Raw genomic sequence first — 27481 nt, 5'->3', positions numbered from 1 at the left:
TAATTTTACTATTTAAAAGTGTCATTTCCGGCCATCTACAGGTACTATTTCCTATGTTCTCACCTTAGCCCCAACCGTGGTGGGGCTCGTTTGAGATGCGTGTGGACAGTTTTGAAGTAGGTAAAGTAAATACATCAAAGACAATGTGTTTAAGTTTTATTTTCTACGGTACCGTACATCACACATTCTAATTAGATCTCTGTGGTTGCCAAAAATAGCTGATAAAAGATTAGGAATTAATTTTACTATTTAAAAGTGTCATTTCCGGCCATCTACAGGTACTATTTCCTATGTTCTCACCTTAGCCCCAACCGTGGTGGGGCTGAAATGCGTTTGGACTCACAAGTTTTGAAGTAGGTAAAGTAAATACATCAAAGACAATGTGTTTACGTTTTATTTTCTATGGTACCGTACATCACACTAGATCTCTATGATTACCGAAAAAAGCTGATAAAAGATCATGAGAATTGTTTCTTTAGTTTTATTTTGTATGGTACATCACTCATATTAATTAGAAAATCCCTGATTTAAAATCATGATAAATTTTCTGCCGCTTTCTTCTAGACTACATTGATGATGTGATGATGAATTTTACTATAAAAAAAAGTGTCATTTCAGGCCATCTAAAGGTACTATTTCCTCATATTTTCTCACCTCAGCCCAACGATTAGTGGGGCTGATGTGGTTGTAACTCAGAGCTTTGAAGTGGGTAAAGTAGATACATCAAAGGCAATGTTTTTAAGTTTATTTTCTATGGTACATCACATGTACTAATTAGATCTCTGTGGTTACCGAAAATCGCTGATAAAAGATCATGAGAGTTTGCACTTCATTTTGACTATATAATGGTGATGTGATGATGATGAATTTTACTATATAAAGTGTCATTTCCGGCAATCTGCATGTACTTTTCCTCATTTTTTGTATGCACCCCCACCGCCAAATCATGCATCCACCATAGTTCTTGGTGGAATGGAAGTCGGCCGTAGTTTTGCAAGTCAAAACTACGAACTGGTTAAGCTGAATTAAATTTCAGAGTGGAGAAAAAAGAAAATAATATTCAAATTTAAGTCTGAGAGTACCATTTCCAGTCAACTAGAGTTGCCATAATCATACATTTTCTTACCTCAGCCTCATCTATGGTGGGGCTGAGATGGTCCCCCTGTCCCCCACCGATTGAAGCCTATGGGCCCAAGTAAAAGTTCTACACCACCTCAGCCCCACCGACATGAAATTTTATGGATATAGCACCTCTAGGTAATTAAAGAAATGGCACTCTCACTCTTTCATTTTCCATTTTGTTTCATACTGTTGAAAAAAAAAAAAAAAAAACTGAGGCTGGCTGGGCTCCAGGCCAGCTTCTATCTTCCCCTGACACTTGAATCCGCATTCCCCTCCCTTTGAATCAGCCTATGGATCATAAGAAATGTTACAAAGTCTAGAATTCACGCTACCCTAATCATACTACTGATGATACGATAATTCCGAGGGACGTATTGGTTCTGTGACGTCACAGGAGATTGGCAAGCAGAATTTATGACTATTGTAAATGCTGGTATCACGCTTACTTATCTGATATATTGACAGAGTTCTGAGAAGAATCTCATTAAAACACGATATCTGTGGCCAACACTCATATTTAATGTCATATCATATTCCAAAAATATTAACAAAATGTACATGTACAATAATATGCTACCTTTATACAGTTTTCCATTTTACCCGATATTTATTGTTCTTGTAGTCGGCATGAAAAACCCATTGCAAAATCAAAACGGCATAATAATATTAATTTCAATAATTATGATGATGAACAAAATAACACCACCAATAAGAATTATAATGAATGATGTAACAGATACTTTATCAGAGTCATAATATTAATACAATAATAATAGCAATATAATCTGGATAATAACAGTTTAATAATAATAATAATAATAGTAATAATAACAATAATAATATTTTAATAATAATAGCAATAATAATATATAATAATCATAAAACACATTTCTAAAGCGGCTATTAAAGCAAAAAAAAAAAAAAAAGAACTGGCTTGTCACCGGAGCTTGATAATAATAATAATAATAGTAATAAAGTAAAACAACAATTATGAAATGTTTGGTTTTGATCAACGAACACAATTGAAGATGTTTCCGGTCCCTTATATCTGCTGTTTCCGGTCCCTTATATCTGCTGTTTCCGGTCCCTTATATCTGCTGTTTCCGGTCCCTTATATCTGCTGTTTCCGTGCATTTGGTCAGTGACGTTTCCAGGGAATTAGCATAGGAGAGGGGTGGGGAGGAAGAAATGTTGTGGCGATGAGGAGGAGAGGGAACTAGCTGTGTTTTTACATACTCGCTCCATCTCAGATACTGTATGCCCCATTTTTCAGCAGCACCTCAATATGTGGATTTGTAGTGTAGTTTATTTACAGCAGATTTGGGTGTGTTTGATAATCTAGACAATTTTTGAGCTGTGATTAAATAGCATCTGTTAGTTTCTGTTTCTGTGCTGTGTGTTCTTTGACAAGTTTATATGTCGAAAAACATGCAGGAGAGGGGGGTGACTTTCAGGGAAAACTTCCTCCAATTGGGAAGTAAAAACCACAATTTGTTGGGGAGGGGGGGGGTGGAATGTATTTTCTATATTCATTAAGCTTAAAAGCTATGAATTCAGCCTTTGAAACCCCAAGATTGTTATATTTTTACAGGGCTTTGTCTAAATGCACAATCACACCCACTTTGCTCTCGTCATGAATATCGTTCTCCCATCAGGCAATCCTGACGTCACCTCTGCTGTAAAACCATTTGTTTACCTACATGTATAGACCTATAGCATATACTGTATATACTTGCTGACGGTTTCATCATTGTAGTTGGTAGATACTGCCGCAGACGATGAGGTCTTTAGGCTCAAAAAGATTCTGCTTTTGTTTGGTATGAAAGACTAGAGTTACTCCTTTTATGTTACAGAGTAAAAGCATAGCTTCCACACGGTGCAATTTTTCTCCAGTATAAAATTTTAAAATCTTTGAATTCTGAATAAGCATATTAAAATCTGAGTTTAGGATGGTGAATATTATGGCCCCACTCTCCAGAAGCTTGTGCTTTTGTTTTCATTTCATTCAACTTCAACATTCTTAAACACCCAGTCAGATTATTCACATTGCTTCTGATATGTTCCAACAAAATTCACATGATTTAAGACGAGAATTTTCAAAACGCAAATTGACAATGAAACTTGAGGCTTCATAAATGACAGTTTAGTACCTGAAATTATGCTCGCTGATCAAATTGCAACTTAAAATTTACTTTCAAGTCAACCAGATTTCACAGTTATGAAATGATTTAATAGGTACCTCATCAGAGTTATTATAATAATAAATAATAACAAAAGGACTTCTACTATATGCTCTGATATGTAACTGCATCGGATGAGTCAGATCTCATGAGTCTTCCTGGTTCATGAATCAAATCGATTATGAAAGCTTTTGGTGGGAAACGGGGAGCAATTCCCTGTAATGGATAAAAATAAATTTAAGTATCTAATCTCGCATATTACAATGTAATTGAATGTATCTTAATCTCGCATATTACAATGTAATTGAATGTATCTAATCTCGCATATTACAATGTAATTGAATGTATCTTAATCTCGCATATTACAATGTAATTGAATGGTTGAGAATTTGAGTGCAAAATTTTCATGTGAAACAAAATGCACAATGAGATTTTTTACTGTGCATGTTGAATCTGTTATGATGGGAAGGGCCTATCGTCCCAAGTCTCGTGTGAATCGGGGAAGCCTCCAAGAGACTGACGCAACAGTTCTTACTTCCGTGAGTAACCAAAAATCCCAAGCAAAATGGAGTCGGAGAAGAATTTTAAGCAGCACGAGCTAGGCTTACTCTAGATATCTATGTTAACATTTGAAACATCCAAATTATTAGTTATATAGAACTACATAAAAAAGGGGAGAGCTGCTATCGGAACATCCCAATTATTAGTTATATACTGAGCCTTATAAGGTATTGTACTGACATTGTGAGCTTATAATCAACAGATACGAATACAAAATATTGTGCTTACCTCCACAGATTCATCATCCACCAGCATTACAACATTCCAGGCCCTGTTGTAGTCACCTCTAGTTAAGGTTGATGCAACACCAATACGATCAGCCAGGGCCTAAGAAACAATTGATATTATTTTTTACCATAGGTGTTGGAAGCTCATTGCGAGTGGTCCAAGCAAATACCATAAAATATCACTAGAAATGGGATTACACAGAGTGGGGGGAGGGGGTTTCCCAAAAAAAATTATTCATCTAGATAATGCTAGGATGACTTCAACTTTCTACAAATTTCAGGTTTTTGCATTAACAATATCATTATGTATTGTAGTTTTCAACAATATTCAGGACAGAAATTAACTCACAGTATACTACACATATTTTTGCCATCTGATCATTATATATGGTAGGTTGTAAGTTTAAAATGTATCATGATGACCAATTGTGTACTAGTAACTAACTACAAATAGTCAAGTGGTTTATTGACCAACATTATAATACCAGGGACAGTTAAATTTTGTAATATAACTGTTCCCTGATTATACAATCACACCTGAATTAACTTTATAAACAGGATATTGTAATCACACTTGAATTAACTTCATAACCAGGATATTGTAATCTGAGGATTAATAAAAGAATCTTGTCTGGTAACTTACCTTGAACAAGAGTGCCCGGTGGTAGTGGATGCCGGTTGTTACTTTTCCGATCTGAATCACGTTACTCTGCAGGTCGTACTTCAGTTGGCTGATAGGTAATTCATAACTAAAGCTTGAGAGTTGCCCTCTTTCAATACTTCCACCCATTTTATCACTTACAAATCTACCAAAATAGCAACAGTAGATTGAATAAATTTGAATAGTATTTAGTGGTAATACTCAAATCATTCAATTCATGTAAATTTGGAAAACAAAAAAGAGAAGAATAAACATCAAACTAAGATACAGAAAACAAGTTAAATTATAAATACTAATATTAAAATAATGATAATTATACTTAATAATAACATTTTTTAAAGATATATTAGCACCGAAACATAATATATTGTAAATTTTATTTTTCAGTAGAAGTAAAAGAATACATCAATAGAATTTTAGAGAAGCTACATTACATTTCTGCCTTTTATTAGAAAAAGCACTAATATGGGGAAGAGGAAGTAAATAACAGAGCCAGAATTCTGTATTTACAAACTGCTTTTATGTATCAAAACCATCATAAAAATACAGGAACTTAAAAAGTACTATGCATTGATAATGAATTGGTTTCACAAACGACATGTTTATATTCTGTTTTGTATAACTGGAATTGGTTGAAAAAAAAGACCATATTGTATTCTGTTGTATTGCACCGTTGTTATTTTTTTTCTGTAGGAACACATTCCATAAGCTTAAAGTAACAATAGAAACTTTAATTAATTGCGCCCAAAGATACAGAATACTTAAGAAGTGAATAGAAACACAACCTAAACCAAAACTAAGTATAAAAGTTTCACCAAATGAGAGAAATGACCTTTGATGTAATGCCAACTTAAAAAGAAAAAAAGTTTGTTGCAAAGAAATTGAGGCCTTAATTTACTAATTAATTTCATCAGGCATCATCCATATCAGATCGAGCTGCTATGCGGTTGCAAATGAATCTGATCTACAATATCCAAAATAGAGGAATATGCAAAATATTACTATTCATTGTTGATACTCTATTACTAAAAAGGTCACAATGTTGTAAAAAATCAAGATGAAAGCAAAAATGGAAAGAAAACCTAATGTTTTTGGACTCAGCCAAAACTTACTGTGCTAGGCTTACAACCTGCTCTCTGGTTGTCGGCAGTGGAGCAATATGCAAAACAACATCATTGAGATATTCTTCTAATTTAGGATCAGAGGGCGGTTCAAATGCAGGTGGTTGCTGAGCCAGAAGAGCCTGCTGTTCTTCCAATCGCTCAGCCTCCAAACGTTCACGTAACTCACGTTCTTCTCTCTCCTTCTTGCTCTCTCTTTTGGCCCTATTAGCAAACATCATTGCACTGTTGTTGTAAGCATGTCAGATATGGGGAAAAAAAACTGAAATATCACCAAGGAGTCCTTCGCTTACTAGCACCATTAGAGATTAGTATATTGCAGGTGCCGTGACTTTGGTGACCCAGAACACATTATGTTACAAGACATACTGTGTGTGATAAGCTAAAAAATTTCAACATGAATAAAAAAAATGCATCAAGGTGCATGAGACGGACTGTTGAGACAGCCACAGACATTCATCGTCGTAAGGCTCTCACTGAGAGCGGAAATGGATTAGTTGGTCAGCCAACCAATAATTGATGGAGTGTGTGCATTGATCTCTACTATAATAGCTGGAGTGCTCATTGGCTAATCATTGTACAGAATAAAGTGAAGCCACCGATGCCATGTTGGGGGTGGGGGCATTAGTGATGTACTAGTTTAGACAAGTTTCTTTTGGCATTTGTATAAATTATTGTTAAAAATAACAATTCTTGCAACACTTTTTAATAATTTAAATTTAACGTAACCAATTGACACACCTATTTATGCAGGTTAGAAACGCGCAAGCAAAGTCACGTTTTTATAGTGACATTGATAACTAACAATGTAACTTCGCTAGCGCTTTTTTAAACTACACAAACAGGCGTGTTGAGTCATTACAGGATGTGAAAAAAAATGTATTTTTTTATTAATATGTATTTTAACAATTGTTATTTTTAACATTAATTTAAACAAATGTCAACAAAAACTTGACTAGACTAGTATGACACTTTATTATTTGCAAATGGTGCCAGTGGCTTCACTAAAACCAGCCAATTAGCAATCCATCTATTATAGTAGAGATTAGCGTGTGTGTGTGCCTAGCTTACAAATACTGACATTCAAAGTGGTGATATGGGAGAGTGCCACAAAATTTGTTTTTAGTAAATTAAATGGTATGATTGGTATTGTTACTCTATTTCTAATCAAACTAATTGTGAGTGACAATAAATTATAACAATGAAGTGAATTTACAGAAAAAGATTAAATTTTTAAAATATTTAAAAAATGCATAATTAAATTTCTAAATCTGAACCAATACAAACAATTTTTAAACATTATCTTATTTTTCAGTTGATATTTTACATTAAACATTTCAAATGCTAAAGATATAAATACGTATGTGGCAATGACGAGCCAAACCAGTCACTTTTCGCAAAAATCAATTTTTAGTTAGTAATACAGGGTTTAACAGTAAAATGACAGATGTAAAATAGAAAAAGAATCATTTAAATCAGACATTTGGTTATGAAGTTACAGGAACATACAGCAGTTTAAAGAACAATATTTGAAAAATTGACCTTCAAAGTTTATGATTTTGGGCATTTCTCAGGCAGAAACCATCACCAAATCGTTATGAATTGTTGTTTTAAACATTGAAAATGGGGAAAATAACAGCACAGCATGATATATAGATATGTAAAGGTTAGTTTTAGTGTAGTAAAATAGATTTTTAAAATATTGACATTTCAGCATGTTCTGGCTATTATCTCTGAAACAGGATTTGCGACAAGTGACTGGTTTGGCCTGTCTTTGCCACACACAGCGTTAGTATTTATTTTTTCTAAAAAAAAACTAAAAACCTCTCCAATCCTAAGCCTCATAAATATACTTAGTTTATAAAGCAACATTACTTCAAAGGGTCCCTGGATATCAACTGACCTAGAATAAGCTGGAATGGTCACCCTTCATAAATATAGTAAAAAACAAAACAAACCCTTTAATTAAAGCTCTCGATGATCTGCCACTGACTTGGGTCTTAGAATCTTGTTTGACATCGGAATCTGACAATACAGGCACAGGTGATGGGGGTACACTAAACAAGAAAAGAACTCAATTAATGTTTATATATGCCAGGAGAGGTTTGTGACAGTAACATTGTGTTGCTTTTAGGTAATCCAGCTGTCAGCCATAATTTACTTTTTACTAGTCAAATATATGATACGATATTCAAAATGGTATGGATATTTCTGGATTTCTGGATAACTTCTGGAACATAAAACATTATATTTAAAATCACTGAAATTCATTATTGATAATGGTCACTGGAAAGCATTATTAACTAATTTTTATATCTGGACATTTATGAATTGTTGTCATTCATTCATTCTGTTTTTATTATCAAAACTCACAGCAGTAAAACATAACTGAATTGCGAGCAGATTTACAAAATCTTCAAGAGAACAATATTATTAAAAGATAAAATATTAATTAAATGCAAATAGAGAAAACCTAAAACACAGAGAAGGACTGACACAGGGGGAAAAAACAACAATCAGCATCACAACAAAAAAAAAGGGTCAAAACGTACCTGGAAAAGAAAAACAAACGTTATGACATTTTCATAAGGAAAACCAATTCACACCAGGACAAAAACAACAAACAATACATTAAAAACAAAACATAATACATACATAAATATACATACAGACATACACACAAACATACATATAATATACACATACAAATACTGCATATACATACAAAATGTTTACAAATTCATGCAAATTAATAACAGATACAAATGGACACTCCCATGAAGACTTAGATAAAAAAAATTGCTCAGATATAGAGGAATATTGTGTTAAAGATCTTATCAAACAATGTTTATATATAAATTGTATGCCTTTATCATTACGTCAATGTATGCAATTGTTTCATTTTCATATTAGCTTATATTTTCATAAGTTAGGCAAACATTTTTTTACATCCGATTTGTTTTTACTTTACTTTCTCTTTTAATGATTAATAATTTACCTTCTAGAAGGCGTAAAGTTGACGAGTAGTATAGGTCGCTTCTGGTTGACCTCGACTTGACTTAACTCCTCAAGTGTCATGAACTTGGAGCCAGGTCGCATCTGAATCAACAAATAATAAAGATTAATGACCATTAATAATACTCATCATTATGATTATGTTATGAAAAGTGGAAGTAGAAATGATAGTGTGGGTAAAGGTCTGTGTTCACTGGGTTAAACACCTCAGATTGTTATAAATACAATTTAATTAATTCATTCATTTGTTCATCATTTTATTTCAGAATTTCAATTCCATAGTACAAAACAATAAACAATAATATATACATGTAAGAAATGTACAAGCAAAATTATCCCCTCCCAGGTTATTTAGGGAGGTTTCACAACCTTACAAAAACGTTCCAAAAATGAAAGTTGCTTTCGTTATCATTTTCGTAATGTTGTAAAACCTCCCTATTAAAAGAAGTTGTTGTTCTTTGGAGTTTATTATTGTTTTTTCTCTCATATTCAACTTATTATATTATGTGAAACTTTTTGTCATCGTTAGATTTTGGTGAAATAAAAGAAAAAAGCTACAATAAATAAAGAGCTAGGTTCCATTGCTGCTAAATTCTTGAAAGAATGTATAAATGATGGTATAATCCTAAAATATATGGTTAGCAGAAAATGTCAATGTTATGGTACTATAGGTATAAAAAGCACTGGCACAGTGTAAGGGCAATGGAGCACCTTGATGATGTTGTTACAATAACCTCACCTTGCCCACGTCATAGAATCCATCAGTGATGACATCACATGAAGAAAGTTGTCCTGTTAGCGCATATTTTGCTGATAGTGCATTATCTAAAAGCCTCTCTAAAGCAGAGTCACTGAAGCTGTTCTGCTTTGTGCTTGACTGCTGTATATTCTGTAGAACTTCCAGCCCACTGAAAAAGAAAGGGAAAAAGACTACAGCGTTTGCTGGATATGGGTCAAACTAATGTTAACAGAATAATAAATGCCGTCATCATAATCAAGTGTATTAATAAAGTTGGGCACACACTGTGCATGTGGTAATTAGACGACATGCTTCCATAGAGAGTGACAAGACGTGTGCAACGGATCATTCTCAATGAAGATCTGCCCAACAATGATGTGTCGTCAAGCAGATAATGTGTTGTCAAGCAGATAATGTGTCGTCAAGCAGATAATGTGTCGTCAAGCAGATAATGTGTCGTCAAGCTGATAGAGCAGATATGGATTTGTCAGCCATTGTACTACACAGTGTTTGCAGCGGTGGTGCCAGAAATTTACCGACAAGAGGTCCAACATGTCCGATGAAGGGGTCTGAACAAAGGGCCCACTAGAGCCTCGGTCAATGCCCCGGAATAAAACATCCCTGGTACGATTCACAGGAAGAGTTTTTTATACCTTAATATGGTCCAAATTGTGATTTTTGACCACAATATTTGAGATTAGCAATCAAAATAACGTATCTGCATAGGCAAATTATTATTTTTTATCCGACCTATAGTCAATAGGGAGGTTGGACTACAGGGAGGTCCAGCCCAGTCCGAAAGGAGGGCGAATGCCTCCCTTGCCTTGCCTTACCAAATATGGGCATATCACATTTATTTGTAACATAACATTTGATATTGTGGACAGAGCTTACTCCATATTTTGATTATGGCCAATAGGTAAGAGTGTCTAGTACAGTACTAGTTAATATATCCATGGGTTTGTTGTATTGTCTACTACAGTAGAGTCATAGTAAAATGTCTTGCCAGATGGGTAGAGATGTTAGGTACTGTAGATCAATTAGTAAAGTCTATGTCCCGATGTTGTTTGGAAGAAATTTTCATGTCCATTTGTCAATTATTTATTTTTTTATTTTGTATAACTTTATCAATGATACAAATGTGAAGTTCTGAATAAATAAAATAAATAAACAAAAAGATTTATATGCCTATTTGGTACAGTGTTGGGTAGCTAGGGTTTCTATAGTACAAGTACATTGATATAATTATGTTCAGTGAGTAATGCAGATTAATTAAACTAAAATGCATATTTAGTTAGGATTCTGGCATAAAACAACCAGTGGTGGCGCCAGGGGGCTATGCCCCCCTGTCGGGGAAGCACAGCCCCACCCCCCCACCCCCAAATAATTTGCGTTCTGTTATGACAAATGCTCATTTAGATAGCATCATGATGGTTGGAATACATCGTGATAGGTGAAGCAACCTCGACCATGAAAGTGTTGTTGACAGATTTCATACAAAATTTCCAAAATATAGAATTTCACTTAATTAGATGGTTACATTGCATACTCTTTGTTTCTTGTTTCATTCAAAATGTGTTGGTTTTGGAAGCTGATTTCAACATTAGAAAGCATAGCCTACATGAAGTCATATTATAGTAAATCAATGCCTATCAAATAAGTAATAAAAATTCACCATAATTCATCAAATATCCGTGGACCCCCGCTGGGGGGTTTAGGCGGCCCACTGGCCCCCACCCAAGTGAGACTCGATTTGCTCCACTAGCCCCCCCGTAGGGCCTTTAGCCCCTCCGTTGGGCAGGTCCTGGTGCCTCCACTGAAAACAACCAACACATCCTCAAAAAAGACAAAAACTAACATCTAGCATCACAAAATCCAAAGAGATTTTGTCAAAATTATTTCAGAAATTGATTGCTTATTGGAAATATACATTTCAAATTGAAACTAGCATTAACACTATAAAAACGATGAACCTAGAAAAAGCTGTAAACAAAAACTAGCTTTGTTCACAATATGGGTGTGATATGACATAATCATGGCCATATATGGATGTAATATGACATCATCATAATGCCCATATATGGATGTAATATGACATCATCATAATGCCCATATATGGGTGTAATATGACAACATCATATGCCAATGTATTGAGCTAATAACAGATATTTCTCACGGAAAATGTGAAAGAATGTGAAAGACATCCTGAAAAAAGTTGAATAAGTACAATCTATTGTATTGGTCTATGCCCAAAGGCAGCTTAAAATTGAGAAATTACAATAGCTTATTATTACCACAATCTGGCAATATAATCATCATGTGAAATCTAGAAGGTCATACCATCACAATAAATAAGACCAAAAAAAAAATTGTTGTGTTGCCCTTAAATGGAAAAAATCGAGATCGCCGGTCGGCCGGTTTTGTTTTTGTTTTTGTTTGTTTTTTTTTATTTTTTTTTTTAGTAATACCTGAAATAAGATAGGCCTGAAACTACAGTCTGTATTATGAAAACCCTAAGCCTAAGGGCTTGTTAGCTTGTAGGCACCACAATAGAACGATGGCAAGCTTGACAAACAAAAAGTATTCAAAATAATGTGTATAAGTGTATATTGAAATAAATTTAACAAAAATAATAATCAGTTTAAAGAAAGATTTAATTTGGCTTCGAAATGTAAAATAATATGTGTATCCGATCCACACGATCACGCATGGGCAAATCGAGCAAAACCATACTGTGGCTATGAAAAATGTCCGATAAAGCGCCCTCTATGTAATACAATCGAAGCAAACTTCGAGAAAAAAAAAGAAAAATATATTGTTTATGGTTGGCTTAAAACCGTACCGGAGCCGAAAATTTCTAGCTATGTATCAGTTTTAAAGCGATGGCTAGACCTAAGCATGTTTTTATTTATTGTCCAATATACCATAAGGTAATGAATATGATTTTTTATTCAAGCAACCACTAGTTGTACAGTAGTAAAGAATAGGTTTAGGCCTAAATCTGGTCGTGGCTTGACAACTCAGCACAAGAGATCCGATGTTGTGCGCATATATCGTCGTCGCGCTCAGTTCTCAAAATTATGCCTTCTATTTTACCGATTTTACGAGTGCATCTATGGCCCAATTTTGATAAAAAATACATGTCTGTTTTAGATTTTATGTTCTAAATCACCGTTCCGACCCAATGTTTTGTTCGCAAAAAAAAATGATGGGTCACAATTCTCTTCAGATCTTGAAAACATTACTTAACACGAATGAAGACAAACTAAATTAAATTACAGTAAACTAAAGTGCAATTTAAGTGTGACAAGTGTGTCAGTTTACTTTTGTTATGCGTGCGTTATCATAGTCTCAATCACAGTATATGATATTAATTTTTAAAAAGTTTAACTTATTGAAAAATATGATAACTTACGTGATTTTGTTAAATGTGAAATTCAAAGTTACATTTTCATTTCTATGGCTTTTACATAGAGATTCTATGGGTGATAATATCTTTTAATCAATTCACAAAAGAATCAAGTGGGTGATTCTTCCCCCTATCCATCGCGCGTATAAAATGACGGACGTTTTAATCACTTCGGGTTCAATGGGTTGTGTCAGAGTGCTTGACATATAATTTGGGTCGTGAGCTAAAAAGGTTGCAGAACGGGGTTCTAAATGTTAATTTCGGAAGTGTTATTTCTCGAATTTGAAATAAAAAAAAAAAAAAATGCCGACCCGATTTTTTGGAAAATTTCAGTCGGTCACGGAGGGCAACACAACATTTTTTTTCTTTTGGCCTTACACTACGCATAGTTCCCCCACCATAAAGAGAATTGATAGATGACTTTATACATCACAATAATAAAAATGGTAGACTTTATAGCACATCATACTAAAGGCCTCTATTACCCAGGTTGTTGGATTAAGTATATTTCATTTAATACACCTCAACCCCATCCAACACTTCACCTTCCCCCTGCGATGCTATGCACTTCACTATTCCTCTTGTCATTACATTGCAAGCATCTGCAACAGACTTCCAATTGCTACATGTTTACCCTCCTCCGTCTCTTGTTTCTCAATTGCTATCAACCACCTGCACTAAGCCACCTGCACTAAGCCACCTGCACTAAGCCACCTACACTAAGCTACCTACACTAAGCCACCTGGACTAAGCCACCTGCACTAAGCCACCTACACTAAGCTACCTACACTAAGCCACCCTAAGCCACCTGCACTAAGCCACCTACACTAAGCTACCTACACTAAGCCACCTGCACTAAGCCACCTGCACTAAGGCTACGTTCAGACTTGGAGATAAGCCAGGCTTGAGTTAAGCCCGGCTCAACATTAAGCCCGGCTCAACTTTGCCGGGCGTTCAGACTAGTGGGATTAGCCAGGCGCGAGAATTAGCATAATGAACCGTAACCAGGAAACGAGTTTGGAAACATTGGGCTTGAAACGTACACTCGCTCACAGCATACATAACTGAATGCTGATTGGTCATTTTTTTACCTTAAGTCAATACAAGACCCCCCGCAGTGATTAAAGCCCGGTTAAACACGGTGGCCTAGTTACTATAGAAACGCAGCCCGGCTTGAGATAAGCCACCTAGTTCAGACTGGCACATGGATAAATTCGGTGAGTTGAGCCAGGTTTGCCCACCTAGTCTGAACTAGGCCTAAGCCACCTGCACTAAGCCACTTGCATCATTTAATAATTTATTTACTTATTATACATTGCTAATTTATTTACCTACTTTTTGAGAATTTATTTAATTTATTTTTATTCACATTGGAGTATAACATATCAATATTACTATTAATTTTGTGCTATTATTTCTTGAATTGTAAGTTATATGTATTCTGATAGGTACTGTTACCGATCAGTCTTGTATTGGAGTTAAATAAAATTATGAATTATGAATAAACAGCTATGGAACACAAACTCAGATCTTAGGGGGAATGATTCCATAACATTGCAGCAACTAATCAGCATGCTTGTCATTCTAACACCACAGGTACCTACTTATACTCCTGGGTGGAGAGAAGCAATATAATGTGCCTTGCCCATGGCACAAGCAAAATACAAAGCAATGGATTGAAATCATAATTTTTGAAATTAAATTTTGATGCATCAATACAGGCCTGTTGTAGGAAATTTCCTCAATTCAGCTTTTGGCTGCTAAGGAAATTTACTTTAATTTTTATTGGATTTGTAATAAAAAATACTGAGATAAATTTTATAGAGGGCGACAAACCATTTTAATGCCTGTTCTGGTCTTAAATGACTACATGAATAAATGGACTACCTCAGTCAGACAAAAAGGTGGTAGCCACAGTGTGTGTGCTGAACCGCGACGATCTTTAGGTCCCCGGTTCAATTCCCATCATTGCTCTCCTTGTGTTTCAGCTGGAGGGCTGAACTACAAGTTTTAAAAGTGCACTGTCTTTCGGATGAGACGTTTAAGCCGTTGTTCCCAAGTACAAAATTGCCCAAGTGCATGTTAAAGGACACAGTACACTCTTTGGAAAAGAGTAGGGGATTGTCTCCCTGTGTACTGCTCAATTCACCACCAGAAGGATAACACTAGAATAAGCCTCAGGACTTTCATGGGTTATCCTTGATGTGTATCACACTGAAGTCATCCAATCCAATGGACTCTTTCATTATTTCATTACATTTTGTGCTAATATTATAGATATATTCAACAGATTAAAAATAGGTATGCAATACCAATCACCTTATTCAATGATCACCAATAAATGTGAGGTAGAGTATGTAGTTTCAATGAGATTTCAATTATTCACCAATAAATTACTTTACTTTTGAGGATTACATGTACTTTTCAAATGTGAGATCGGAGTTTGCATGTTTGGGCAAGGTACTTTACTTAAGTTTGTCTTAAACCAGGGGTAGAAATGGGTAGAATATGGCATTGGCTTTCTTTGTACTATGCAGCACAACATTGACTTTTTGCTTGTTTGCCATCTATGGATCCAATGACCAAGATACGTAACAAAATTGCCAGCACCTTACAGTATTCCTTTCCAAAAAGTGCAGTACAGTATACACTGCTGTATTATTACGTGAGTTTTAAATCAGGGATAATTGTAAGGCATAGCTGGATGCGTAATTATATTCATGTCCGAATATTGATGAGCTCAATCGTCTGGAATGTGTAATCAACTTTAAATTCAACATCATAAAAATGTTCTTCTGACCAGTAAGAAACAAACTAAGACACATGCCAACTTAATCTAGGTAGCATGCTAGCTATACTGATGTGCCAAGGCATTTCAGTGCATTACTGAATAGTTGGAAACAGCATTTGTAGTCTTCTGCAGGTCCTGTCTTTATGTCATGGATAATTAGCATATGGTCCAAGATTACTTGTCTCAGATTTAAAACTTACTCCTATTCATTCCAATATGCTGGCTAAAGGAAAAGGTCATCTCTCTCAGAAAAAAGGATTTTAAACTTACCCTATCTTACAAAGCTCTGTAGCTATGAGGGGATCACTGGCACAAACTACAACAGCCCAGGAGGCTGCTCGTCTCACTTCGTCGTTGTTAGACTGAAGTAGCTTCAGTAACGGAGACAGACCTCCAAGTCCACGGAACTGAAATACAAACCCACAATAGATGAAGCTACTTCAGTGGAAATATATAGCATGTTCCAAAAAATAGGTTAGTGGTTGAGATGTTTGTATTCTATTCCCAAGGTCCTGGGTTCAATTCCTGTGACAGCTACACTCCATAAGCCTCATAAAAAGACTTCACTAATAAAAGCATCACATTATTTAATCTATCTTAAGAGGGCCCCTGAATATTAGTCAACCTTTTAGGATATACTGGAAGGGGCACCCTCTAAAAATATGGTTTAGAAAAAAAGATGATATATATTTATTTAACAAATCATAAAAAATAATACAGTACAATAAAAATATCAAACATAATAATTTTAGACCTAACAACTTAAGTTGTGTCCAAATTACAATAATTTTGACCAAGAGGGTAACAGTAAATTGTAAAGTCATATTGCCATTTTTATGGAAAAAGGAAAAACAGACTGATCTTTGTGGGAGCGATTCCCCCGGCTAAATTTAAGATGCAGATGGGGTTGTTCTACCAAAAAGCATGTTATGTGAACTGTTCGTTTTGGATTTTGTTGGGTGACACTTATCAGGTACAAGGTTAATTTGACCAAAAACTTGAATTCAAATGCCATATTAATAATGTCTCCAAAATGCTAGCTTTCGACTCTTGGAGGTATGTCACATTTTCTTTGAAATATGAGTGTTTGTTTGAAAACTTAGAATTAATTTAAACAAACCTGTGTCTTAGCCTCAGCATCGCATAGATATGAAGCAAGTGCTAATAATGCTTTGCTCTGCACATTGGTATTCCTGTGAACACAAAGTGTTGGTATGATTTTAGGGTAATTTATGAGGTGTTTCATTAACTTGTAATGATTACATACAAAAGAGATCACATATAACTCCTTTTGGTTTCACTACTTACGAAGACTGCATTGGAGTGATGAGAGCACCGACAACCCCTTTCCCTAAGGTTTCCGTGCGGAGAATTTCATCTGTGGCCAAGTTAGTTAAAGCAGAGGCAGCATTAGCCTGAGCTCCTTCCTTGCTGTCGCTAAGCAACTCGATAAGTGGACTGATTCCATTTCTGTCGGATACCTCAACACAATTCTGAATCAAGGCAGTTGTAAGGTTTGCTATTGCTAGTGAGGCAGCCTCGCGCACATCTCCATCTTCATTGGTAAGGAGTTTCACAATTGGTCCAATTCCATCTGAAATAAGACCAGGATTTCCTTTCATTTCATTATAAAAAATAATATTTTTTTTTTCTGTAAAATGTTGCTCATCAATTTGTATGTGCACCCACTACCTGCATAAGGAATACCTTTTCAGACGAATAAGAGCAGCTGTGTATACTAGGTTCAGGCTCGAGCTTTGAGAGTACTGTCAAGGCCCTTGACACATAAAAATTGGAGGTGCCTTCAATTATTTTTTTGAATACTTGGACACTACTTGAATTTTTTTAAAGTACTAGATAACAACTAGGCCTTAAACTTATGTTTTAGTTTATTATTTTTATAAACATTTTAAAATTATGATTTGCTGCATTATATGCTATACATTCAGATTTTATGGATGCTTATTTACAAATTAATTCTTATACATCATCATTTATTTAAGTTAGCATTTTCCCTCTTACAAAGGGTTACTGACTTTCACGCCATCATGACACTCACGCCACATTTTTCTATCTTGAACATCCTCCTCATGCAGACCAACCTTTACCACTTTCGTTCTTCATCTTTCCATGTAGACATCGGTCTTACTTTTGCTCTTATACCATCAACTTCCAGATTCCATGCTCTTTTCACAGGTTCATCATCTTCCTTTTTTAACACATGACCCATCTATCTCAATCCACTTCTCTTTACCACTTCTACAATTGTTGCAATTAGTTTCTTCCAGATCCAGCCTATCCATCAGCTCCCTTGTATTCTGATCAGACAGTTTCACACCACACATCTTACGGATCATGGCTCTTTCTGTTCTCCTCAAGATACATGAATTGTTTTATTTCTTTTAATTCATTATGGGGGTGGGGCCCCTGTACATTGATGCTCCTGAAACTCATGGGCCCCGGCTCAAGGAACCAACTGAACCACCAGTAGTTATGCCACAGAATGAGAGTGTTAAAGATTAATAATAAACATTAAACTTACCATACTCATAGATAGTGCTCCTGCATAGAGGGTTCTCAGCCATGATGGCAAGGGCCTGGCAACATGAGGTCTGCACCTGGGCATTTTCAACTTCCAGCAGAACTATTAAAGTCTTCTCCCCGTCCTGTTCATGAAATATCTTGCAATTCTCACCTGAGATACAATCATTTTATTACTTACTTTCTTATTGTTATTACTTATTTTACTACTTACTTACTGATTGTTACTACTTATTTTACTACTTACTTACTTATTGTTATTACTATTTTATTACTTACTTATTGTTATTACTTACTTATTGTTTAAAAATTAGAGGTGCTTGTCACCTGTTGGCTCGTCTCCTTCACATTTGTATTTATGCATGTGAAAGCTTAATAATATTAAATAAATAAACTGTACACATTTAAAAAAATGTATTTCAAGGGTTGCGGTAGTGTTGATTAGGTTGACTATGGCTTTATCTGGTATTGTTTTCAGATAATTGAAGTGGGACTGGAAGCAGGCCATGAAAATCAGCTGAGCATTTGGTCAAAAGCTAATGTTCCTGCTGCTTGAGCTGAAGATTCTGGTTGAAACCCAGTTAGTGTCAGATTTTAGTCAGAGTCAGATTGCTCTGCTCCTTGAATAACCCTCGCATAAGAGTTAGGAGGGATAAGGGACAATGTATCTGTTACATGTCTGTACAGGCACTGTAGTGCAGCTGCTACGGGTCCCCAGGGGCCCCGCTAATATTTCCAACTTCAAATATTTGGAACTGGATGAAAATAAATGAACATGAGGGGTATGATGATGTAAGCAGGTATGCTTCACTCTCTGTGGTAGTTTATAATTGTCAGCTATTATAAAACCATTGCAAAGATTTTTATCATTGTCAAAACTTTACAAAAAGAACCCAAGAAAAAAAAAACTGATCCAATAAAGAAAGGCAAAACACATTATGAACAGAGACCATGAAGGCACCGCTTCACAAACACAAAAACATTGACTGATGGCGCTATTACTATCCACTGCATAATATATAAAACTTAATAAAACTTAAGAATGTTAACTAAGAGCATGCCCAATTTTTTACCTGGTTGGACAAGAAAAAAATAAAATTCATCAAATAATTTCCCCAAATAAATTAAATTTAATATTAAAAATAGTTTATAATCAAGTAACATACTATTTCTGGCTGCTCTTGCCATGGCTTTGGCTGTGTAGCTCTGAACTTCTGGAACTTGTGATTCAGCTGCAAATGCCATCAATTTTTGTAGACCTCCTGTGCTCTGGATAAGTTCCATGCTCTCCACATCTTCCAGACAGTTAGCCATCACCAGCAGAGCATGAACATGTAACTCTTCCCATTCCTGAAAGCATACAGTAGAGTGTGAAAAATAAAAAAAGGAAGATTTGTTTTAATTAGATGAATACAGTAAAATCTAAAACATAATGATGTCAAAGAGAGCCATCTGCGCATACGAAGACGCCTCAAGGTGTTCTCGATGTCTGAAATGCAAGATGCAGTCTGGCCCAAATCTACATTGTGCCGACAATATAACACAGTAATGAGTGAGTGAATCCATCCTAGGGTGATGTCCCCTAGCAAAGCCAAAGTTCCCTATTCTTGCAACTCTGGAAGTGTAGCTTGGTAGTTAACATGTTTATGTTCTTCAGCTTCATTCTTTAAATTAAGACAATGTTCTTACGAACAACGAAAATTGGATGCGACAGGCTCAGCAGGCCTTGTCTTTTGAAAATGGCAGGCAAGCAATAAAACACTCACCATAATTTTCAGGTGAGTGATTATTTTGCGGGATAGCGTCGGGAAAGGGATAGGGGGCATGGAGGTCAAAGAAATACTGCAGATGAACGGTCAATTGCTATACAGCGCAATCAACAGGTGTCAACAACAATATTTACAACAATATTTACATGGCTAGAGAAATAATAAAATGCAATCTCCCAATACCGGCCACCACCCCGCCCTCCCCACCTTGGGACCGGTTACGATCTTAGGATTTTCGAAAAGTTTGGTTAGTGTAACATATCTATTGAACCCTTTCCGAACAAGCTTGTCTAGGGACTAGCCGCTGTAATACTAATAGGCATAGGGGCCTAGGCCTAGCAAGCAAGAGTCCAGTGGGTTCGGTATGACTTTCCCTACAAAAAGTTAACATAGGCCTACATACAGTATACAGTACCTGTTGTTTTGCTGTACTGTACAGCAAATTTAATTACCAAGAAAATGAATGCTTTTATATTGTTTTTACGTGCATTTTCGGTCTGATATTTTTTCCCTAAACCCAACACTTTCTTCGTAGTCACGATGCCATTTGCTGGTCGGTTGTTGTAAAAATCAGACATCATCCGGTCACACCTCCTAAACTTTGCCAGCTAATTGGTTAATTCTTTTCATGGGGTCATGTGCAAACAGATCGCCCAAAGTTTCATTGCGTGACAGCTTGCTGATAGAAAACTCAGTGTATTGAATATATTTTTAAAATCAAATCTAAATAAATCGAAAAAAATTTTAATTTTATTCTCTACAAATTTCCTCCATAATTAAATTAGCAACATGTTTCTGAAAAGTGTTTTGTTTGAAGAATAAGTGAAGCTATGCATTTGCAATTTACACTTATGAATCTTTTTTCTCAATTACACGCATTTCGAGGTCCGTCATGGAGGTGAGTTATTTTGAAATGCAAGTCGAGCTGTTTTTCACACCCCTCGATAGCAGGTGCGCGAGCGCGATCGCTCACCTTAAATGACAAGGTCTGACTCAGTATCCTGTAAGTACACATGAATTACAGTAGGGTATTTTTATACTGGTTGTCAATGTATTTTAAAATCTTTTCAAGAAAGTCAGTGATATACCTTATTTCCTATGAAATCAACAAGACGCTCTAGACCTTCAATCTCCCTCATTGCTTCTCTGTTCTCCAACTCTTGGGTACAACTTATCAAACACTTGAGGGCGGTCTCTTGGATGATTGGATATTCTGACTTGAGCAATTCTAATAATGGTGGTAATCCACCAAGATCTCTGCAAATAAATTAGTTAAAGAAAGTAATAAATCGTGGAGATATCGTATAATTATATTTACTTGATCACAGAAGGGCAATAATCCTACAGTACTAGTAAAAAGATGGCCTGAAATTGAATAATTGCTTATAAGTCACAAAGGGACAAGAAGTGTTCTAAGGACTTTACATTTAATAATTGACAACTTGTCACAAAAGGGACAATATCCTCAAATACTAAATAGAAAATGATGGCAAGTCAATACAACTACCTGATGACAGAGCGACAAGAGTAATCCTGCAGGAGTAAATATATAGCTTCTGCTGAATTTCTCTGGACATCTGCATCCGAGTCTGAGAGCAGCAAGATCAAAGGATCCAAACCATCATTCTCCATGATCTGCTCTTTTGCGATGAATTCTTGTGCCATGTTTGCCAGACACAGACTGGAGAACTCATGGACTAAAGTTTCTTCTGAAAATCAAATTACAAGAAATAAATTATTAAATTGAAACTGAAGTTTACCGAATACTGAATTTTCAATGCCTTGCAACTGTAAAGTTAACAATTTTAGGTAAATACTTAAGATAAATTATTTCAATTAAATTATAAAGTGCATGTAAATTAAAAATGTGCATACCCTCTGGCCCCAGAAGTTTGATAATATTTGGGATGCAGTCTGCCTTCCTCAGTAATCTTCTCACATCAGCTAAAGAAAGAGAAGAAGAATTGCTACATTTTGAACAGATAAACTTTAAATCATCTTGCAGTAATGCTTTATACACACACACACACTGTGAACACTGTGCATACACCTTTAACCAACTGGGCCATTGAGACTTTCATTGGAAGTTAGTGAGTAATACTTGGTAATGTTATGATAGTGAGTGATGTCTATTAATGTTATTATTTAACAATAAAAAAAATAAATGTTAAACAGCTTTAAAGTTATACATTCCGGTATTTCAGTTAATGTTAGTAAAACTAAGATTGTTGTTTTTAAAAAAGGGACAAAACTAAAACGGTTTGAAAAATAGTACTATAAATCCAATCAGATCGAAACTGTAAGCTCATTTAAATATTTAGGCGTTGTATTTTACTCATCCGGCACCTGGACGAAAACAATAGAAATCAATAGTATTAATGCAAAAAAAACACTTTTTCTTTAAAGCGCAATCTATTTAAGTTTGGTTATCTTGATATTAATGTATGGAATACTATTTTTGATGCTAAAGTTTTGCCCATCTTGTTATACGGGAGTGAAGTTTGTGGAACACCTACTAACTTAAACAATTTGCATATTATTGAACGTATTCATTTAGACTTTTGCAAATATATTTTAGGTGTCAGAAAGACAGCTCCAAATTATTCTGTTAGAAGCGAACTTGGAAGATTTTTATTATCTGTTTATTGTTACATAAATGTCATCAAATTTTGGTTACATTTATTAACTATCGACCAATCTAGAATTTTATTTCAATGTTATAATTTTCAACTTAGAAAAACCAAAAGAAATGAAACATGCTGGGTGCATATACATTACTTTCTGAAGTTGCTTTACGTATCTGACATCAAAAACCAGAAATTTAATTCAGAAAATATGTCTTTATCAAGAATGAATTATTATGTTCAATTCAAAAGTAAGTAGTATTTCATGTTCAGGTTATCTTTTTTACATTGATGATTTCAAAAAAAGAAAACTCTTTACGAATTCGCGTCAAGGACTATTAGACCACGAAATTGAAAAAGGGCGGTGGAGCAAAACAAAGAAAGAAGAGAGGTTGTGTAAATTATGTTTGTTAAACAAAATAGAAGATGAATTCCATTTTGTTCTTACTTGTCCCTCTTATAACGATTTAAGAAAACATTTTACTTCAAATTATTTCCAGTTTTTATCCTAATAAATATAAGTTTGTTACACTAATGTCCTCTGAAAATAAAGCTCTACAATCTCAAAATTAGTTAAATACTGTATATATAATTTGCTTACAATAGACGGAAACATGATGTTTGTTTCAATAAGTTTTATTGTTTAATGGTTTAATTCTTGTATACATTTTTGGGCCAAGGCCTATGTTTATTTGAAATAAATTCCCCGTTTGGGGACAGACAGAATGTTATACATGCTATCATAAGCATTGAGTCAAGATTGTCAATGTGTAGCAATAATTAAGTAGTGAGTGATGCTAATAATATTATGTTATTATGAATTACTGTACCTAAATTATTAGGCAGTCAGTAATTCTGGTTTATTAGTTATGGATAGGATTAGTGATGGATAGGATTAGTGAAGATGATTGCTAATGTTATCAAAGCTTATATTTATATAAATGTCAAATAGCTATAATATTAACATGTAGTAGTATTACTCTCTAATATTGAGTACTGTTTTTTAATATCAAAGCTAATAATACAAATATTCAGTAGTCAGTACATGATGCCTTATTCTTATGCTAAAAATTTACTATACGTATTTATGTTTACTACAATGCATGAGCCGCCGCATGTCCCACAAACATTCAAGTTTACATAAAGGTCCCTCACCCTAGCCACAATATCCCCAGGGGCGGTGCTTAGTGGAAGGTCCTTGTCAAAGGTGTGATAACTGACCACGCCTGTACAAAATTAAGCATAATGTTGCCATGAGTTATTCCCCTACCCTTTCTACTCTCTGTCTTGCTACAGATAACAAGATACAAATAACCATAAACACAATAATAACCATAAACATAATAACCATAATAAATAACCATACACATTACCATGTCCTGATAAAACCCCTAGAGCCATGGTGGCATTTCGACGAACGGTCTTCTCTACTGACATAATGAGCTGCAGAAGAGGAGGCACTGCGCCGAGCTCCATCAACAACGCTTTATTTTCATCACCTGTTTTAAAAGCAAACAGAAAAAATTTGATTATTTCTAGTTAATATAACACAACCATATATTAATGACTTGCAATATATTAGACAAAACTTAGCACTATATTAGTAAACACTGGATGGGGTTCACAAACACTTGTATTGTATCTTCTTATGTTTTTATTATGCCTCCTTGCTTACTTATTAAATATTGACCTTTTTATATTTTTAAATAATTGATAATATTACTTTAATATAATTCAAATTGAAATTTTGTATACAAAATAAATAAAAAAGATTTGTTTATGGAATTGGCCATTTTGCAATAGTATTTATTTTTTTGATGTTTTTTCTTGTATTTTATCTAATTATTGGCAACTTTTGAATGTGTATTTTAATTATTTTTAAAATGCTGTTTAATAGTTGTTTTATCCAATCAAATCTACGCTATCTTTAATTAATTGCAATAAAGATGAATTTGAATTGAATTGAATTTTTGTAAAAAAAAATCACTGAAATTTAATGAAGTGTAGTTGGTACGCAAATGACTACGATGTATCAAAAGTAATCATTGATCTACCTACATTTCTCTGCATATTTATATAGAGCTTCACAACCTTTGATTAAAATACTATCCTCAGGACTACTCAACATCAACACTACGGTGGCCGCCTTCTTACTTTCAATTGCCACAGGGTCAAACTGTAATATTTAACAATATAGTATTTCACAAGATTATAAATCATGACAGGTTACGGAAAGCAAAAAAGAAAAACATATTTCAAAGACCTGATTCTGATTCATTATTAATGGAACAGTTAATGAATGAGACAATGTATATTAAAGTTTAAAGAAACAATATTTTGTCAAATGTTTATTAACAGATTTTATTAATTGATTAATTTATTGTTCAGATTTTCATTCTCATGTACTTAAGTTATATAATTATGGTTAATTATTTTAGAAGAGTATTTCAGAAATTTGGCATTCTTTACTATACCACTTGGTATATATACACTATTTAAAAACAAAATTAGAATTTTATTTCATAATTTACTTCTTTTGACTGAATATATATTAGGCCAACAAAAAAATATGTTGCTCATGCAAAATAATATTTGTAAATTAAAGATTAGCAGTGGCAGTGAGCAATTTTCTTTCGTATAGGCCTAGGCCAAATACTGGGTTTCAGTGTCAACCATTACTCATCCGATACATATTGGTAAACTAATTCATGAAGTTTGAAAAATGGTCTTTGGAAACATCACGCAAGTATTTTTAGCCCTTTCTTGGCAAAAAAAAAAAAAAGGGAAAAGCAGACTTTTGAGATTTAGGGTTGATGGGGGGGGGGACATACTGTAAATGTGAGTACTATTCCAGTGAGCCTCTAACGTTTGGCCTTCAAAGTGCTGGACAACAGAGCAGTAAAAATTATTCTTCTGCTTTTTTGTTGATTTCTTTGTTAGATTTCTTTGCAATGTTACACTATTTCATGTCTATGTTTCTTTTTATTTATGTAAAGTGCATAGAGGCATTTTTTTTTTGTAATATGTACTATTTTCTAACGTTATTAAATTTTGTTTCTTGCCTTATAATAATGTGACAAAAAATAATAGCATTAATAGATTTTTCCAGAGTCAAACAACTCACCACTCAGAACAGCACAACAAACATGCATTAGAAAAATGTGCATTTTAAAACAAATTTTTTAAAAGTACAGTTTATAAAAATATGATATATACTCACCACATCCTTAGGGGGAGCATCATTTTCCTTTTTGGTCTTTTTACCCATTTATAGACTTGGATGACAACAGAACACTTTAATATTTTGATGTCTCTTACACTTGGACTAGGAGGCAATTTCCCTTTAATAAATGTGATATTAAAGTAATTCATTATGGTATAAATAAAATTGTTCTAATTGTTACTGAACGATAGTGGCACCAGCATGCGTTGGAGGAATTATTCCCCAAACCAGTTATGACAAGAATGAAACCTCATTCTATGGAGCACCCATTAAGGTTGTCAACTAAAAAATGATAATTTGCAAACCCTGCTATTGTGATTGCAGTTCAAAAGCACAATGTTACCATCCTACATCATTAAATCACTACTCATGATGCCCACAAGGGTATATGCTTGATGGGAGTCCCTTTCCAGCTCATACAGTTAAATCATTATTGCCAGTTTGCAACTCCTGTCAGAATTATCTGGAGCCACCAACTGCCTAATAGCTAATTCAGGTTTGCAATAACTTTCAAAGAGAAGTTGAGAGCCCTACATCTGGAATAAAGGGCTAATAATATGACAGAGAGACAAGATTTTCTATCATCTATCATTTAAAATAAAATTAATTCTAAGAAAATTCAAAATTCATTTATTGCTTGTATATTTGTTGGTTGTTTCAGTGTAGGCCACAGCAACGGAATAAAGTAACTGCATTAATATGAAATAGACTGAAATTGAATAGATTCAGAATGACCCAATTTATCAAAGTAAATAATTAGTTTTTATTACATTTCAAGTAGAACAATCCATTCTTTCCTTTTTATTATTTTCAATTATTAAGTTTGAACATTAGCTTTCATTTGGTAATATCTTGAATGTTTTACGTATTGTATGTAGGCCTAGCCTAAGGTCATGGTTGAACATGTTTCTGCAGACATCAATGTGTTAGAGATGCTCAATGTCAACGGAACGCATTAACCAAATAAAAAGGCAAAGCATGTGCGGTGGTGGAACCTGTTTTTGTGTGGTAATATTTTAATCATTTTTGCAACCGTGTGGTCTTACGTGTGGTGTTTAGTAATAATAGTATGACCGACCACCTTAGCTTTAGGGCCGTAGCCCGCCTCGGCCTAACGCTCGAGTGTAGGCTAGATAGGCCCGTACCGTATCCGTATGCTTATCCTATGCTATGACTAGGTCTATTTGAATGTTATGCCTAGCTAGGAGGAGGGCCTAGGTAGCCTATTGTTTAGGCTGGCCTATCTTCTCTAGCCTAGCATAGGCCCTAGTCTAGGCCTAGGCCTAGGCCCTATACCATGATCATCATTCTTTGCTTTGACAGCAGAAAAAAACTTAAACCCTATACATACCACTCTATTATTATTATAGCTTGATTTCAAATCTATACATAGGCCTAGCTTAAGTCAGTCAATTTCATCTGCTAAACCACGGAGTTATTGGTAAAACCAACATCTCGCTCACTGCTGCATGCAGAATTGAAAAGGAAATGTTTTGAG

The 27481-nt window shown here is 34.7% G+C and overlaps 1 protein-coding gene across 2 annotated transcripts; it reads right to left on the bottom strand.

Annotated features, from left to right (window-relative positions):
- Window positions 1-1619: 1619 nt before the first annotated feature.
- LOC117117890 (armadillo repeat-containing protein 3-like) lies at window positions 1620-27481 on the bottom strand. Of its 2 annotated transcripts, none has more exons than XM_033262366.1 (19): window positions 27335-27481; window positions 25981-26101; window positions 24819-24936; window positions 24134-24259; window positions 22012-22080; window positions 21644-21845; window positions 21225-21393; window positions 19534-19717; window positions 18369-18521; window positions 17135-17420; window positions 16947-17019; window positions 16097-16233; window positions 9627-9795; window positions 8871-8971; window positions 7831-7929; window positions 5864-6097; window positions 4734-4896; window positions 4092-4190; window positions 1620-3518 (listed from the first exon to the last, which is right to left on the bottom strand). In XM_033262366.1, exons 2-19 carry the CDS (start codon window positions 26026-26028, stop codon window positions 3408-3410), a joined length of 2541 nt encoding a protein of 846 aa, XP_033118257.1. In that variant the 5' UTR covers window positions 26029-26101; window positions 27335-27481; the 3' UTR covers window positions 1620-3407. The 2 variants fall into 2 exon arrangements, with proteins under 2 accessions (XP_033118257.1, XP_033118258.1); XM_033262367.1 differs by having other exon boundaries at window positions 5864-6076.

This window comes from Anneissia japonica, unplaced genomic scaffold, assembly GCF_011630105.1.
Source record: "Anneissia japonica isolate Jap-2015-1 unplaced genomic scaffold, ASM1163010v1 scaffold287896_len759773_cov187, whole genome shotgun sequence".
Taxonomy (NCBI): Eukaryota; Metazoa; Echinodermata; class Crinoidea; order Comatulida; family Comatulidae; genus Anneissia; species Anneissia japonica.
The sequence above is the reverse complement of the archived record's forward strand: the minus strand, read 5'-3'. Positions and strand labels throughout refer to the sequence as shown.

Bases quoted from the DNA above. Each gene is read 5' to 3' on its own strand.
- LOC117117890 (XM_033262366.1), bottom strand. From the start codon at position 26,028: ATGGGTAAAAAGACCAAAAAGGAAAATGATGCTCCCCCTAAGGATGTG. The intron at 24,260-24,818 runs GTAGGTAGATCA...CTTTTAAAACAG, and splicing joins ATATAAATATGCAGAGAAAT to GTGATGAAAATAAAGCGTTG. The intron at 21,394-21,643 runs GTAGTTGTATTG...ATTTATTTGCAG, and splicing joins TCTTGTCGCTCTGTCATCAG to AGATCTTGGTGGATTACCAC.